This window comes from Asparagus officinalis, chromosome 2 (assembly GCF_001876935.1).
Source record: "Asparagus officinalis chromosome 2, Aspof.V1, whole genome shotgun sequence".
Taxonomy (NCBI): Eukaryota; Viridiplantae; Streptophyta; class Magnoliopsida; order Asparagales; family Asparagaceae; genus Asparagus; species Asparagus officinalis.
The window spans coordinates 17,090,482-17,107,575 of NC_033795.1; the positions used below are offsets into that span (position 1 = coordinate 17,090,482).

The following is a 17,094-nucleotide window of genomic DNA, read 5'->3' on the forward strand; positions in this document are numbered from 1 at the left end:
TATATAATATGTGTAATTTCAATATAACTTACGGTGTTTCAACATAACATGCGTTATTTCAATTTAACACACATTATATCAATATAAGTTCTAGACTTGAGAGTATATCGTTTCGTAAAACTCGAAGTAGTTATATAATTTATTTTAAATTGTTTGTTGAGCATTCATGTCTTGTTTTGGTGACGTCATTATGTGATTGTGAAATTATGACTATGACGAATAAAATGACTATAATTATGAACAAGCTATAAATTTATGATTATATATTTGAGCATTCGGTTGTGACACTTCCTAGTAAATGTATGTGGCTTGTATAAAATTAAGGAATTTTTATTTAAATATTTTTTATTATGATATTTTCTTATTAAATCTTAAATTATTATGAACATCTTTTATATTTTTTAAATTAAACAGTAAGAAAATATTTTGTTCCTGATTGTGATGTTATGTTTGAAATTTTTGAGGATTCTAATAATTAAAGTCCTTATGAATGGTTTGTATTTATAAAATATGTAAATAATTAATAAACAAAAGAAACCTATGTTATGCATTACATTTTTTTGTGTTTTTTCCTTTAACCCTTAACAGGACGTAGAGTGCTATGTTATGCGTTATTGTTCTACTGTTGTAGATGGAGCTCCTGTACCATTGTCCAGTTGCGGATAGATCCACTGAGTGAATTTTTTTTTGACTTTTCTACCCCCAGAAGGTCTATTTGTCAATGCACAAATTTTCTCTCTGGGAGTAAAAAAGGAAAATAATAATAAAAAATCAATCTGCAACAATAGAACTACAGGGGGTATATCTGCAATCAACCTTTTTTGTATCGTGAGCGAGATAGTTGGGCGGCTGCTATCCCGAGGAGACTTCTTAGTTTGAATTTCTCAGGGGCACCATAAGATGTTTCCCTGCATATTATCTGTTATATGCCCGTGTTGGTGAGGGTTGGGGTGGTCTCTGCATGTCTAGAAGACAAGGAGAGATCTGTCATGCCCCGCTTCCCATAAGATGAGGAAAGGAGACACAACTTGGTCGGCGACGTATTTACAGAAAGCGATTACTCCCTCATAAATATGCTAAGCCTCTATAATCTGTACAATTATTAATGTAATTCTGCATATATAAACAATAACATTCATATCCAGACAACTAAGAGCATCTCCAACAGCTTCCCCAAAAATTTCTTCAAAATGGGGAAGCAAAAGTCATATTCTCCAAATTATTTTTGCTCCAACTCCAACAGCTTCCCCATTTTAAAGAATCCTGCATTTATTACAATAATAAAAACATTCACCATCTTTGACTAATAAATAATAAATTATTTTTTATTTGAAACTTTGAAATAATGGTTAGTTTCCAACGGCTAGATTTCATATTGATGATCCAAATCATTGATTTAATTAAGTCATCATAACGAGGAGTCTAGGCAAAAAAATCTAGAACATATTCATGTGTATCTTATTGGGAAGTAAAGTATTTTACGAATTCAAAATGAAGAAAGACAGAAAATCACAATATTTATTTACTTTTGCTAAGCTTGACTTCTGTTTTGTTCAAAATGAAGAAACGTCTAATTTACAACGGCTACTTTGACTTCTATTTTTTTATCTATATATATGAGAACAAATCTCGTCACTTTTGTTATCTCATTCTCTCATTCTTTGCTTCCTCATCTTTTTCTCACTTTGAAAATATATTTTATGGCTCGTCGTTCGTTAGCTAGTCGTTATCTAGTTAATACGTTCATGGATGACGACGACAATATTGATGACGAATATGAAGAATTGTTACATGCTCAAATAGAAGAAAAAGCGCGTGCCAACCAGAGTTCAAGAGGAGGTCATCGTGGTTCTATTATGGGTCACCATATTGTTAATCGTGATCTAATTGAGGGTCATGAAAGACTTTGTCGTGACTACTTTGCTAATCCTCCAAAATATGGGGCTTATCTCTTTCGAAGGAGATTCAGAATGAAGCAATCTCTTTTCATGCGCATTCATGATGCAGTCGTCGCGCACGATACTTATTTTGTTCAAAAGAGGAATGCTGCTGGGCGTCTTGGCTTGTCATCACTTCAAAAGGTAACAGCTGCTTTTCGACAACTTGCATATGGTGTTCCAGCCGATTATGTTGATGAGTATGTGCAGATTGGGGAAAGCACCGCTATTGAAAGTCTCAAAAAGTTCGTCACAACAATTGTCGAAGTGTTTGGTGATGAATACTTAAGGTCGCCAAATAGTGATGACCTTAAGAGATTACTTGCAATAGGTGAACGACGCGGCTTTCCTGGGATGCTTGGAAGCATTGATTGTATGCATTGGACATGGAAGAATTGCCCTACTGCTTGGCATGGCATGTTTACTGGCCACATTCATGAACCCACTATTATTTTAGAAGCTGTAGCTTCATATGATTTATGGATATGGCATGCTTTCTTTGGATTACCTGGGTCTCTTATTGACATCAATGTGTTAGAGCGGTCTTATGTATTTAGTGGATTGGATGAAGGTAGTGCCCCTCATATTAGCTATAAAGTCAATGGGAGGCCATATGATATGGGATATTATCTTGCCGATGGTATATATCCATCATGGGCAACATTAGTGAAGACTATTCCAGCTCCACAAGGAAATAAGCATCGACATTTTGCTAAAGAGCAAGAAGGGGCAAGGAAAGATGTTGAGCGCGCATTCGGAGTGCTTCAAGCACGTTTTGCGATTGTCCGAAACCCGGCAAGACTTTGGGATAAGGATAACCTAAAGCATATTATGATGGCATGCATAATTATACATAATATGATTGTCGAAGACGAGCGTGATGAACATGAGCGTATTCGTAGACTAAGGAAGATACATGATATCGATATTGAAAAAGAATATGACCATGTTGATGAAATTCCACGCATATCACTTTCGCTCGAGCGTACACCAACAATAATGGAGTTCATAGCAAATCGTCATCGAGTTAGAGATAAACAAATGCATACTCAACTCCAAGAAGATCTTGTCGAGCACTTATGGAAAACACATGGAGCCAATTAGTGATTTGCTTTCTTATATAAATCAATATTATGTTGTTTCAACTTCATTGTAATGTCGTTAAATTTATGAAGAATAAAATTTATATATCATAAGGCTTATCATACCAATTTCATTGAGTAGTAGTATACTTGGTCAAGATAAAGTTACTAATAATTTGTCGAACCACGTAAATCTCGTGTTTGTATTGTCTTATCTGTGAGTTGCCATAGCTTATAGGTTCCCTCGACATTTCAGTCTTAGAACTGATGAGAGGAAGAGTGTATATTTCACTTTGATGAAATATATCACTTTCGATTCTTGTTTCCTTTGAGAAATAAGAATTTCACTTTCTATTCATGTTTCCTTTGAGAAACAAGAATATAGAGGTTGACTTGTGCTTTTGTGACAACAAAAGCCAGGGCTCTCTCTCAGGTGATATCACTTTCGCGATGGTGGGCGTGACTCTGCGCCCAACAAAGAGCAATCTGCTTTTGCTCAATATCAATTAGCAACTTAAGTTGTTCTGCCTTTACGCGGTCACTTTCTAGTCTCCTTGCCCTAAACTCTTCCAACTCAGAACGGACTTTTGAAGATTCCTTCTCATCATCATCACCTTGCTCGTTGGATTTTGCTTTTTTGTTCGCTTCTTTTGCAGCCTTTCTTCCAATAGGCCTCTTCAAGGGTGCAGGTTCAGGAGCATTTCCATTATCATCTTCCAAGTTAATTGTAATTTGATTTTTAGCATGAGGAGGCTTGAAGATTCTAGTTGCTTCAATTTTTTTATGTTCAACCATCCATTTTTGCTGAAACCTCAGAAGAGTCCAACAATGGTCAAATCCAAACTGATGACCTTCCTTATCTTTGTAGACCGTTTTTGCCTCTTGTATCTGCAAAGAATAGCTCATGTAAATATCTAACAGAAAAATAACATTTGAGAATGCAACATCAGTACTAACATTTGAAAATATAAATAAGAAGTAGGATGCTTTGAAGATAATGAAGATAATAATAGTGTGCACCTTATCTGCCTCTGTGTATCCACTTTTCTGCAAGTGTTCAACTGCAGCATAATGTCCACAAAACCTACTCACACTGAAGCTTATTTTTGACCAGCGGTTCGTCAGTGATTTTTCAGTGCGTTCATCCGGCCAACTCTTATGTTCTTCAAAGTAATGAGTAATTCTTTTCCAGAATTGGTTCTTCTTTTGATCAGATCCTTTAATTGGATCTAAGCTTGTATTCAGCCATGCGGCTATAAGAAGTTTGTCTTCCTCAGGAGAAAAGTTGATAGTTCTTTGAGATTGTTTTTGTGATTTCTTGCTGCTAGGTGCACATGGCGTCTCTTGATCAGTGTGAGCTTCAGTAGTATATGTCTCTTCAAAAGTAGAACCACTGGAATGGTACTGACTCAATGAAAAATCATATGTCAGATGTGGTTCATTGAGATCATCAAGAGACGGTCCATTGTTGAGGATCTCGGTGAAATTCATCTGCAAAATCTCAGAATTGCTTAATCACCAGATATAGAATTACTAAATTGCATGTACATAGAACTATTTTGATCTTGTGTGGTATATATCATACTCAATAACAACTAGAATATTTTAGCTGGAAAAACCTATATAGGAAGTTCCACTTGGAATATGTAGCAGGTGCTAGAATCCTTGAACTGAACATTTCAACTCTATATGAAGATGAAAGTCGAGTAAAATGTGAGCGAGATAACATTTTCAATGAATATGACATCTTCACTAGTGGATCAGATATATATAACAAAATAACATAAGAAAACTAATAGGGGCTTCACGATTGCTAATGCAACAATGTAAAAGCTCAAGACTTTGTGTTCTACTTTTATTGTGATATATAAAAAAGCATCCTTGGGAAGATAAAGCAAACATACATCACATAGATGCATATTTACTGCTAGAAGAAACTTACAAAATTCACAGGTATCTTCTTCAAGGAAGTGGCCTAGACACAATATAATGGGCAAAATATTTTAAAAAACACTTTTCAAATGAGGAAGAACAATTTTGTCAGGTAAATAAACATGTTGATATGAGGGAGGTCACTTAGATGATTATAATCAATCCATTCATATAATACTCTCTGTTCTATCCACAAATACAATATATAAAGGTGATTCAAATGGACTAGTTCTATATGATATCAACAAGAAACTGGACACTGATAGTAATACTCACGAGCAATGATACAAATGAGAAGGAGGCATACAGTAAATTGCAGTTTATCGTTAATTTGAAAGTCTCAGCAAATATCACAAAATATAGAGTGGAAAGGGAACAAATAACAGATGTACATACAGGAGTTGATACAACAACAATATCAAAGCCTTTATCTTAAATTTGTGGAATGGGACATACGCGTGCACAAGTATATTAATATAGAGGATGTAATATGGTTGTAAATGTTAGAATTAAGGGTCAGTTTGACAACTCAAAATTTTCACTTGTAGATGATGCCAAGTAGATGAATGGTTGCAAAAACCTATATAGGAAAATCAAGTCATGCTCTAGTACGGTGAGTGAGTGAAAATAAGGGTGTAGCATATAACTTGTTAAAGAAAAATTGGGCATTCATTGCACATGAAGTTTTTGATCCATTAAAATACATGAGTGGTTGGACCTAAATTGTGCTAGGATTTTTATTCTCAAAACTCAATAAGTTTACCAAAACAGTAATGAGAAAAAAGGTTTATACATTGATTTGAACTAGGCAGGGAAAATAAAATGAGGATAGCCAAAGAACTACAAGAAATAACATCAATTACCTGTAAACTTCACCATGGAAAATGTTAGAGAATGCTATCTATTCAACAATCTACTAACAAACATAATATATTCTAACTACTCCATCCAATCTCTTTATTTAACAGAATGTGAAAATCTATTGCCTCCATTTTATTTAACAGAATGTGACTAGAAATAATTACTCAAGCAAAGAAGAAACTATTTGAAAATAGGCTTGGCTAATTCTCTCAGATATTATTGATAACAAGATCCAACTATTTGTCATTGTGTCAACCTATTAACCTGATGCATATTAATGTTCATGTCTATGCCTTATCTAATGTGTTTGTGTCATGCTCAACAAGATATTATTGTACTAAGCAAATTATCATCCAGATATTAAACTCCTCCAATGTCATCGATAATGATTTTCACATTTTAGTGTTCCAGCTAACTTTTCTCTTGAAATTGGATTCTTCATTGCATTCAACAAACTGGTTTAAACTAAAGATAGTAACCAAAGCAAAGAAAACAAATCCCTATGCTTCTACTTCAACTTTCTTTTTAAGAGTGTAACCAGTGAAATTTCAACAAGATGTATGTACACATGTTTCTCAATAATAAAGTCTAGTTTAGATAATAACCCCAAAAAAACAATAGATCAATTCATATCTAAAAAAGGGAGTTGTTTCATTTTGTGGGTCCTGTTTGATCAATCTCCTATCAAAAAGGGAGGTTTTATTTTGATCTCTTTGAACTTTGAAAAATAAGTGAAGGCATCATGTTTATTTATCAAATTAAAGAGTTCTGAGCAGCTGGAAGAGATTTCCTCACTTCAAAAATCACGTATTTTATTCGGGTTCTTTTCCGAACATCTTGGAAGAAAAAGAATCGCAAAAGAAAGACAAGAAAATCCCAAAAATTGAAAGAATACAGGATGAAAAAATCCCAAAATTGATAGAAGGCAAGATCAAAAAGCCCTAGTTAAGAGTGTACCTCAAAATCCAGTGATCAAGAGGAACTTGGCTCGATCAGAGAGAGGAGGAGGAACTATGGCTCGATGGAGAGAGGAGAACTCGAGAGCTCGAGAGGAGAGAGAGGAACTATGGTTCGAGGATCGCCACCGCTCACCGCCGCTCGAGAGGAGAGAGGGAAATCTAGGGCTTTGTTTGAGAGACGAAGGGGGTTCTGCCTCAACTACGAGTCGATCGATCGCTGGAGAGAGAGAAGTGACAAATATCTTCAATGGCTCTCTCTTTGTCCCTATTTTTTTTATTCGTTGGAGACTTGAAGAATGTGAAATATTTATGACAAAGCTTTCCCCAAATTTTTGCAGAATGCTGCAGATTTGGGGAAGGCTCCCTATTTTTTTTCCTCTATCCCTATTTTGGGGAATGGGATGGGGAATCTGTTGGACCAAAAAAAGGCTCAAAATTCTCCAAAAGTGAGAATTCCAATAAAATGGGGAAGCTGTTGGAGATGCTCTAAGAGAAAAATACAAAGAGATCAAGAATCAAACTTATAAGACAAAAGATAAGGCACATAGTCTCGAGAATAAACTACATGTCTCGATTGCAACCACTAAGGAAAATGATAGTCTTGACATGAAACTAAATAAGTCCCAAATAACAGAGTAGTCTCCAAGGGCTCACATGAATTTCTAAGGAATAAAAGAGGAAGAAGCTTGGAATATGCACTGTCCTGCCATGTCCTCAGATATACCTGATCCTGCTTTATAGACGGATCTGCAAAAGTTAAGCCTGGGTCTGGGTGCACATAAGTGAAAAAAATGACAATTTTAATATTAGTATGAGCATGGAAGGCATGAAAGTACTAATGTGAAATGATAATAGAAAATCGACAATAATAAGCACACATGATAATTAGCAACTGGAGATTAAGGTTCTTAATATGGGAATGCAAAACATCAAGTGTATGTATAAGACACCCTATCTTTCCATTTATCACTGTTTAATTTGGAACTGATAGGTGGAGAAGTCTATGTATTTTAAATGTACCCCGTGCATACCCGGGACCATGGCCAAGACCCCTGGCACTGAACCGGGATGCTTTGCTAGGAACTCAAGAAAATATGTCAAGATGAGCAGCTGCTCCGGATTAATATCCTCTTGTAAGTAGAAGTTATGACAGTAGTGTCAGTCACTACCCAGAACGCCCACGGAAGGGAACCTAGATTTGGTTGATCAACCTATATCCTAGGCCATCCAAAATACACGTGGATACACCTTTCAGTTCCCCCAATACCCCAAGTTAAATTGTGGGGTTTCAGAAGTACATGAAGGTGATTAGTAGAATCCATGAGTGCCGAACTGGGGCAAGAAATGTAAGGGGATCCTGTTAAGCATTAGTGCATGTAATCAAGTACCAGTTCATGTATATAATATCAGGTAAGACAATCATAAATCCTAGCTAATATGTTTCATGTACTGCGGCTACATTCTGCTCAAATTTCAAGCTTCAAGGTACAGTGTCAGGGAGTCAAGTGCATGCATCATAATGTCACAAGAATGTGGTGTAATAAAACAATAATATATGGAGAAAATCATCAGTAGAAGCCTTTTAAAAATAATAACAACATGAAATCTATAATGCCACAAATGCTATTCATACCTCAAGTTTCTTCACATCAACAACTAGTACTCAAGATTTAGCAAAAGCTATAAGCTAATACCATAGCTCTTTAGAATGAAAGCCCTAAAATTTTGACATTACAATATGTATATGAATAGAAAAAAGATTAATGGAACACATGTACGCATGAAGGCCATGTACACATAAAGGCAAAGCAAGCATATATATCCAAGACTTCAAAGACTTAGCTGTTATGATGGATAGAAAAAATAACAAATCTGACAATATGATACTAGCATTGAGAGGATGCATCCTAATCTCTAATATAGACAAAATTTACATCAGTTCATATGATGGCAGTATGTACATTCTACATTATGAAATCCTTATTTATTTATTTTTACATGTGTGAACTGAGATATACATACTTGGATGCATAAGATTGAATATGAATGATTGATCATTAGATGAGTAAGCCCGACTTATAAAGCATTTAAATATTCTAGAATATTGGTGATATGGCCTATTTTAGTGGTCAAGGGAAAACTTGCATAAGTCTGGCATATAAACGCAGATACAAGTAATATACAAATTACACTCTCCAAAATATAACAGGTTGACAGCAGTGTCTAGTAGAATACCTGAACACTGGTAACTGGCTATGAAAGAACTTAATTATACATAAGGTTTACAACATCCAAAATACATATATTACATTTTTCCGGTGTTTTGTTTATACTACTAGCAAAAATGCACACACGAAACACTTGTAAGCATCTACCTAGCGGTCCCCTCTACCTGCGAATCCTTATTCTTGTTTGGGTCGCTGCCTGCGAACAAATGCAGCCACAAAATAGGTGGTGAGTGAAAGGCCCAGTAGGCAACACAAAGAAAATTAGGGATGAATCAAGAGAAACATCAAATATAGATGAACATTAAGATATTAAAAAGGAGAACCAAAATTTTAGAAATGTCGATCACACTGGATGAATCATCTTAGGAAAAAATCATTCAAACATAGAAAATACTCTATAATTAGAAAATGGGAGAAAGAAATTGAAAAATTGACAGGATCCAAATTACACTTGCGTAGATCCAACACCAAAATCCGAAAATATGTTGTTTTGAGGATAAGAGAAACCTAGGGACTTGCAGCTGCTTATGATAATGAAAATAATTGGGGTTTGGAGAAGGGAAACTCCGATTATATATAATTAAGATGTACAGATCTGATCTGCCTTGTAACTGATCCGTTAGGATCTGAAAACTCAAGTTTCTCCAAATATCCTGGAAAAATACCGGAAAATTCGAAAAATTGAGAGGAACAAAAGTCTCTACTGGATTGAGGTCAAATTCTCAATAACCTTGGAGTTAGGGTCATATTACTACATGATGATCTTGTATTTTCAGTTTATCAAACAATTTCAATTAGACTTGGAATTAATTCAATATGAAATTTTGAAGTTGGGCATTCAAGGATAGAGAACATTACAAGATCTCAAGAAGCTTGTTGTCGTCTTCACACTAACTCTCAGGGCAAACTGGATGAAATATTCTTAGATATGTTTTTGGTGCCTAGTCAAAAAGGAAGCTGGCTTGTGCGCTCATAGTTGCAAGCGTGTACATGCTAATGGCAGATGTATGCATTCTCACACTCGAAATTCACGGGTATCTTTTGTGTAGTTTCATTCATAATCTCATCTTTCATCATTTCTCCAAATGTTCTTGCATTTTCATCCCGTTTATCTCACTATAATATACATATTTCACCTAATAACCCTCCATTCCTATATAATATCATAAGTCTCTTTCTACTTCTCAAGTTGCAAAATAGGGAGATCTTAATCTTCATTGATATTTCATATGTTAGGACCAATTTGATGCCATGTATTTGCTTATATATAATTCAGAGCATTACGTTATGCATTATCGTTATTTCAACATTGCGGATAGACATCCTGTAGTTCTATTGTTGTAGATGGACCTCCTGTACCATTAGCCAGTTGTGGATAGACCCACTGAGTGAATTTTTTTGACACTTTTGCCCTCAGGAGATCTATTTGTCAATACACAGTTTTTCTCTCTTGGAGTAAAAGAGTCAAAGATAACAATAATAAATTAAAAAAATTATGGTCTATCTGCAACAATAGAACTACAGGAGGTCTATCCGCAATCAACCTTTTTTTTTATCGTGAGCGAGATGGCTGGATTGCTGCTATCCTGAGGAGACTCCTTAGTTTGAATTTCTTAGGGGCACCATTGGATGTTTTCCTGCATATTTTCTGTTATATGCCCATGTTGGTGAGGGTTAGGGGAGACAAGGCGAGATCTCAAGAAGCTTGTTGTTGTCTTTACAGTACCTCTCAGGGCAAACTGGATGAAATCTTCTTAGATATGTTTTTGGTGCCAAGTCAAAAAGGAGGCTGGCTTGTGTGCTCATACTTGCAGATGTGTGCATGCTACGGCAGATGTATGCATGCTCACACTAGGAATTCATGGGTATCTTTTGTGCAGTTTCATTCATGATCTCATCTTTCATCATTTCTCGAAAATTTTGTTGCATTTTGATACCATTTATAGTTTCCCTCACTATAATACACATATTCCACTTAATAACCTTCCATTCGTATATAAATATCTTAAGTCTCTTTCTACTTTACGAGTTGCAAAATAGGGGCATTTTCATCTTCATTGATATTTCATATGTAAGGACTGATTTGATGCCATGTATTTGCTTATATATAATTCATGCTTGCTGTGAAGTGGCATCTCTTTTTTCTTATTTTGAAGAGAGATCTAATTTTGGTTTACATTGTTCAAATATATTTTCTTGAACATGCTCTTCTCAGTTTACTATACATAGAGACAGCTGATAGAGCTGGATTACTGCTGGAAATCATCAAGATTTTATCTGATATCAATGTGAATGTTGAATCAGCAGAGATTGACACTGAAGTATGTATGATTTGTATATTTTTTAGTAAAGCCTAATTATTTCTTTTAGCATTAATTTATAGATATTTTCTTTACAGGGTTTGATTGCCAAGGATAAGTTCCATGTGAGCTACAGTGGCGCTGCACTGAATGATTCTCTGTCACTGGTAATCACAATATGTTTTAATTCAATGGTCATTAGTGATTCATTTGGTTCATATCATCATCATGTCATATGGTCTCCAGTATTTAAAATTATCTGGATATGAGAACTTAAAAAGTATCATATATCTGTGTGCCATCACGGATACCATTCCTTAGCTTAATTTGATTTGTTCCAAAAGTACTCATCATATATCTGTGTGCTATCACAGATACCATTCCTTAGCTCAATTAGATTTGTTTTGAAAGTACTGAACTTGAATTCCACAGGCATAACATGCATAATCTGGGATTTCAATGATGTTTGCCAACAAGAACACTATCTTTTTGGTGTAGATTTTAAATGTGGCTTTTAATGAGTTTTATGTTCTATTTCTTATCTCCATTTTCTTTTTTGGGTCTGTGTGTCCGTCGGCCCCAGGGTGGGTTTCTTTTTTCTTTTTTCCTTTTGTGTTGGGGTGGGGGTGGAGGTGTAATATGTTGTGGGACGAGGTTTGGGTTAGGTTGATATATAAATGACCTTGAATTTGTTGAGGTAGAATGCCAAGATTTCCGAGTCCATCAATAATTAAAAGAAACAGAAATCTATTACATTCTGAACAAGATAATTGTTCTTAATGAGCTTGCTAAATACCATTATTACTAAACTCTTTGCGCTGTTTTCCTACTTCTGCTATGCAGAACAGCTAACTTCTGCTTTTGAGTCTTCGAGGCTAACTCCGCCATGAGCCTCTATTTACATGCAAGTCTGTTAAGTGATTACCATGAGATTTAACTCCATTTCTCCTCTTTCAATGCAGGTTTTGGTCAACTGTCTGCGCTACTACTTTCGAAGGCCTGAAACAGATGAAGATAGCTATTAGCATTCCCTTTCCAGAGCAGTTTACACCCAAAAAATTGCTTCCCATTCGCTCCTTATTACTGAACAAATTGTCTGTAAATATTGATGGGTTGGCTAATCTCTGCTACCCAATGCCATTGCAGCTCCCCACCCATTCAAGAGCTGTACATGCTCTCTGTTGCTTATGCATCTGTAACCGGACTTTCTGGGAAACTTGACACCGTCAATGATGGGCGTTTGGCTGAGAAAAATGCCGCACATGTGTGTGAACCAAAATTAAACTCTTTTGGACGTTTGCAAATACTCACTTGAAAAATGAAAGGTGGTAAGGTCAGACTACCCTTCATCTTGATCAGTGATTTTACCTGGTTATCATTCTTGTCAGACTTTCTTTGATCATTTTGAAATTAGGAAACCTTGAAATATAAGTTGAAATCCCTTGAAATCTAACAGCATTACCTTAGCAGTATGCAAGGTGCTATTTGAATGTCCTCGTGAATTTCAGAGGAATACTATAAATTGAGGGTAGCTGTTAATATGCCATGAAAAAGTTTCGTTCATATTTAGAAGAGTATGAGAATCACCTGGTCTTCGTCAAAACTCATTAGCAAGGAAACTGATCCCTAAAAAATAGAAGCCGGAGGAAGAAAAAGATGGATAAATCAGTGATGGGGTTAAATTCGGACGTCAGTACTGCATTTTCAGTATGTGAATAATGAGTATCATTGTCATAGGAGAGGATTTCCTCCTTGAAAATGATGTGGCACAATCCCTATCATGTGATATTGTCTCTCTTACTTTATTCATATGATGAGGATTGTGTCACATCATTTTCAAGGAGGAAATCCCCTCCTTGACATAGGACACCCATTATTTTCTTTCAGTATACGAGGAAGTGTATGTTGCATTGCAAAATCAGCTACAACATAGGATACGGTAATATCTTCTACATAGCATCTAGCTTTATAAATGTATAATCACGTCTTTTTGATAACATTTTTTTAGCAATACGGTTCTCTATAAGAAGTAAGACATAATATAAGATAAATTTTGCTTAATAGCTCTGAACATAGGAGCATCGATCCAGTACTAAATATTTGGTACATCCTGTAATGGAAAAAGAACAACATGTAGACGTTGCATCCCATTAGACCCATTACGCGCGCTGTAACGATCAAATCCGATTTCATTGAAACTGAGTTCTATCGGAAGTCGGCTCCCAGACCCAAGCTATTTTTAACACTTTGATACCCTCTAAACTTTAACCTTTATAAACTTTGATACGGCAATCTATTTTTAACAGTTTGATACTTCAATTTTACACATTCTATAACTTTCTTACTCCAAAAACATCCACATTTTAGAACTTTGATACCTCAAAGTTTACACATTTTTTAACTTTGATACCCTAAAGTCTGGGTATCAAAGTATCAAAAATAGAACTTTGGGGTATCGAAATTAGAAAGGTATAAGCTTTGTTGCAATAAAAGTGCCAGAAAAAACTTCAAGATGTCAAAGTTAAAAAACTGTAGATGTTATGGTGTTAAGTGTCAAAAAACTTTGAGGTATTAAAGTTAAAAATGTGTAAACTTTAGTGTACTTTTTTTTGAACAAGATGAGGAAATCATAACTAGGGGGTACTTTGGTCATTGAGTGACCAAATTGGAAGACCTCATAGTCTTTGAGAGACTAATGACCAATTATTGAGATCTAAGGAACTAATATGATATTATTGAAGGTTTCGAGAGGACTAATACCTAACTAAATAAGCCTTCTAGTTTCAGGAACACCGAGCTCTGGGGAAGGCCAGCTTTGCTGCCTCGCATAATCCTCAACTTTGCGTGCCTAAATATTAATTGAAAGGACAAATGTTTAAAATAGTCCCGTTCAGAAACTTGTTTGTAAAAAACGATCTATTTCGAAAATAAATGTCAAATTTGACTCACTTTTAGCCAGTTGGCTGAAACTGGGTCGAATTTAGTAAAAAAATCTAAGAAAACTTCACGAGACTTAAAGTCCCGTGAAGTTTAACCTCCTAATTAACTTGCTTATGGGGCTTAAACTTCACGGGACTTCAAGTCACGTGAAGTTTTCTAAGTTTTTTCGTCAAATTTAACTCAGTTTCAGCCAGTTGGGCTGAAAGTGGGTCGAATTTAACAATTATTTTCAAAATAAATTATATTTTGCAAATAAGTTTCTACAGACGTCTAAAACGAAAATTTGTCCTAATTCCCTCTTCCTCCATTAATCAAAACCGAAAAAATCAGATCCTCAATCTTAATGGCAAGAAGACGTAGAAGGAAACCCTAATAAATCCTTCTCCCTTCTCCCCTTCTCTCCATGCCCCTTCGTCGCCATCACCTCCAAAACCCTAGTTTCTGCTGTCAAAAGTTAAAACAATTATTATAAAACTGAAAATAAAAGAGTTAGAACATCAGGCTTGAACGGGTGCAGTCGTGATTCACTGTCCTAGAAGATAGAGGACTCGCCTTTCGCCCTGGCGCAGTCGATCCTCTCCTCCTAGCGGTAAAAGCCCCTGAAAACGGCTGGCCTCTGTACTCGGGCGCCAGTGGCAGAGCTTCTGCTCAGATGAAGACGGTTGCCCAAAAATATAACAATTATAATATTAGAGAAATTTTTAGAGGACGATAGAGGATTAGAGGATTCTTCTTGTTTTCTGTATCTTCTCCGAATGAGCTTCAGCTCTTTATATAGCCTCTCGAACTGATAACCGATGCTGATAGTCCGCACACGTTACACGTATATCCCGCGTCCGTTATATGTTTCCATAACTCCCGCGACCGTTACAAGCTTGTGTAAAACATGCAAAAAATAAAACTTGAGAGGCAAAAAACTTGTGCGAGTGCGGCGTGGCGCGCGCGTCGTGGCGCGTGCGCGCGCGCGTGTGGAGCAACATCCCAAACAATACTAGGCCCAAAATACTAACTCAAAGCCCATTGAGATGTGAACCATTATAAACTTCTTGAACTTCTTCTCATTTTCCGATGTAGGACTATTCACAAAAGCAAAATTGCCTTTTCATGAACCAAAAGTCCAACAGTCCCCCCCAAAAGGCAATATTGACTGAAACAAAACAATAAGTAAATCAGTAAATCATAAAAGATATAGGTTGGGCAACCTTTCGTATCATGAATTCGGGAGAGGTAGCTTTCGGCTTTGAACCTTTCCTTAGTGAGTTTATCGCCACCTGAGGGATATAATGGACTAGGCCTTGAATTAGGCCCATTGAATCAGGTATTGACAAAACACACACACAATACGTCTTCATCTATTGAGCAAAGCGGGTTGAGCGTTAAAGGCTATGCTCACAAAAAAACGACTCATGAGAGTTTCTAGGGTTAGCCCACCCCCCCCCCCCCCTCCTCTCACGTTGGTAAGTCCTCAAAGGGTACTACAACTGTTTATTTAATACCCCCCATAATAAACACGTTGGATTTATTAAGAGTAAAACCCAGCCTCGTCAGCTGTATCATAAGAGCATCGTCATCATAGAGAAGGGGTAGTAGCACAAGCTACATAGTGATATATGAATATATCTGGGTCGATGCTCCACACGAGTGTCACTAGTCCAACTTGTTTCTACCATATTGAACCAACATTAGGACTAAGTCTCCAAATAAGGATTGGGTTACCACTGTCAGTGACCTCTCTTATGGGCTTAAACCCATCTCCCTCGATGAATCCAGAACCACACTCCTTGATAATCCCTTAGTCAAAGGATCAACAATATTTTTCTTAGACTTTACAAAGTCCAATATCACAACTTTACCTATCAGGCGTTGTATAGACTTATATCTTATTTGAATATGTTTGTTGAGTTTTTTTATTTACATGCACTTGCTTTAGAAACTGTATGGTAGATCTAGAATCAGAATGAATGGAAATTGGAGGAAATGGTTTAGGAACCAAAGAAAGTTCAGAAAGTAGATCTTTTAACCATTCTGCTTCTGTGCAAGTAGTATCAAGAGCAATCAGCTCAGATTCCATGGTGCTCCTGGCAATTACTGTTTGCTTACATGATTTCCATGATACAGCAGCACCACCAAAAAGAAATACATACCCAGATGTTAACTTTATACTGTTGGAATCTGTGACCCAATTGGCGTGACTATACCCTTCAATAACATCAGGGTATCCAGTGTAAGTTAAGCAATAGTCAACTGTCCCTTTCAAGTATTTGAATACTCTCTAATGATCTAGGTTAGGGTTACTGGTATACCGACTCAGTCTCCCTACAACATAAGCTATATCGGGTCTGGTTCGGTTTGATATGTATAGAAGAGATCCAATCATCTGAGAATATTTCAGTTGGGATACAGGTTCACCTTCATTTTTCTTCAAGGATATAGAAGAATCATAGGGTGTGGAAACATGTTTAGAGTTATGATAGTTGAATTTGATCAGCATTTTCTTAATACTATGAGAAAGACTCAAAGATATTCCTCTGGTATCTCTAGAGATTTTTATTCCAAGTATCATATCAGCAAGACCCTAAGTCTTTCATGTTAAAGTTCTTGGAAAGATAATTCTTGACTTTTAAAATTAGTTCAAGAGTTGTTCCAAAGATAAGAATATTATTAACATAGAGACAGAGGATGACATAGTCATTATTTATCACTTTTGAATAAACACATTTGTCGTGTTCATTCACTGTGAAACCATAATGAACAATAACTCTGTCAAATTTTTGGTGTTATTGTTTAGGAGCTTGTTTAAGACCATACAGAGATTTAATAAGTTTGCAGACTTTGTTTTCCTGACCCTTGGCAAT

The 17,094-nt window shown here is 36.0% G+C and overlaps 2 protein-coding genes across 2 annotated transcripts in view; both read left to right on the forward strand.

Annotated features, from left to right (window-relative positions):
• LOC109830407 (ACT domain-containing protein ACR12) overlaps positions 1–12,672 on the forward strand; it is a 29,566-nt gene extending 16,894 nt beyond the window's left edge. Inside the window, exons 8-10 of the mRNA XM_020397665.1 lie at positions 11,215–11,320; positions 11,398–11,466; positions 12,262–12,672. Coding sequence (XP_020253254.1) covers positions 11,215–11,320; positions 11,398–11,466; positions 12,262–12,324 — 238 coding nt within the window. The 3' untranslated portion in view covers positions 12,325–12,672. The remainder of the gene's footprint in view (positions 1–11,214; positions 11,321–11,397; positions 11,467–12,261) is intronic.
• Positions 1,215–3,172, forward strand: LOC109830406. Its single transcript, XM_020397664.1, has one exon. The coding sequence runs from the start codon at positions 1,617–1,619 to the stop codon at positions 3,039–3,041; it is 1,425 nt and encodes a 474-aa protein (XP_020253253.1). The 5' UTR covers positions 1,215–1,616; the 3' UTR covers positions 3,042–3,172.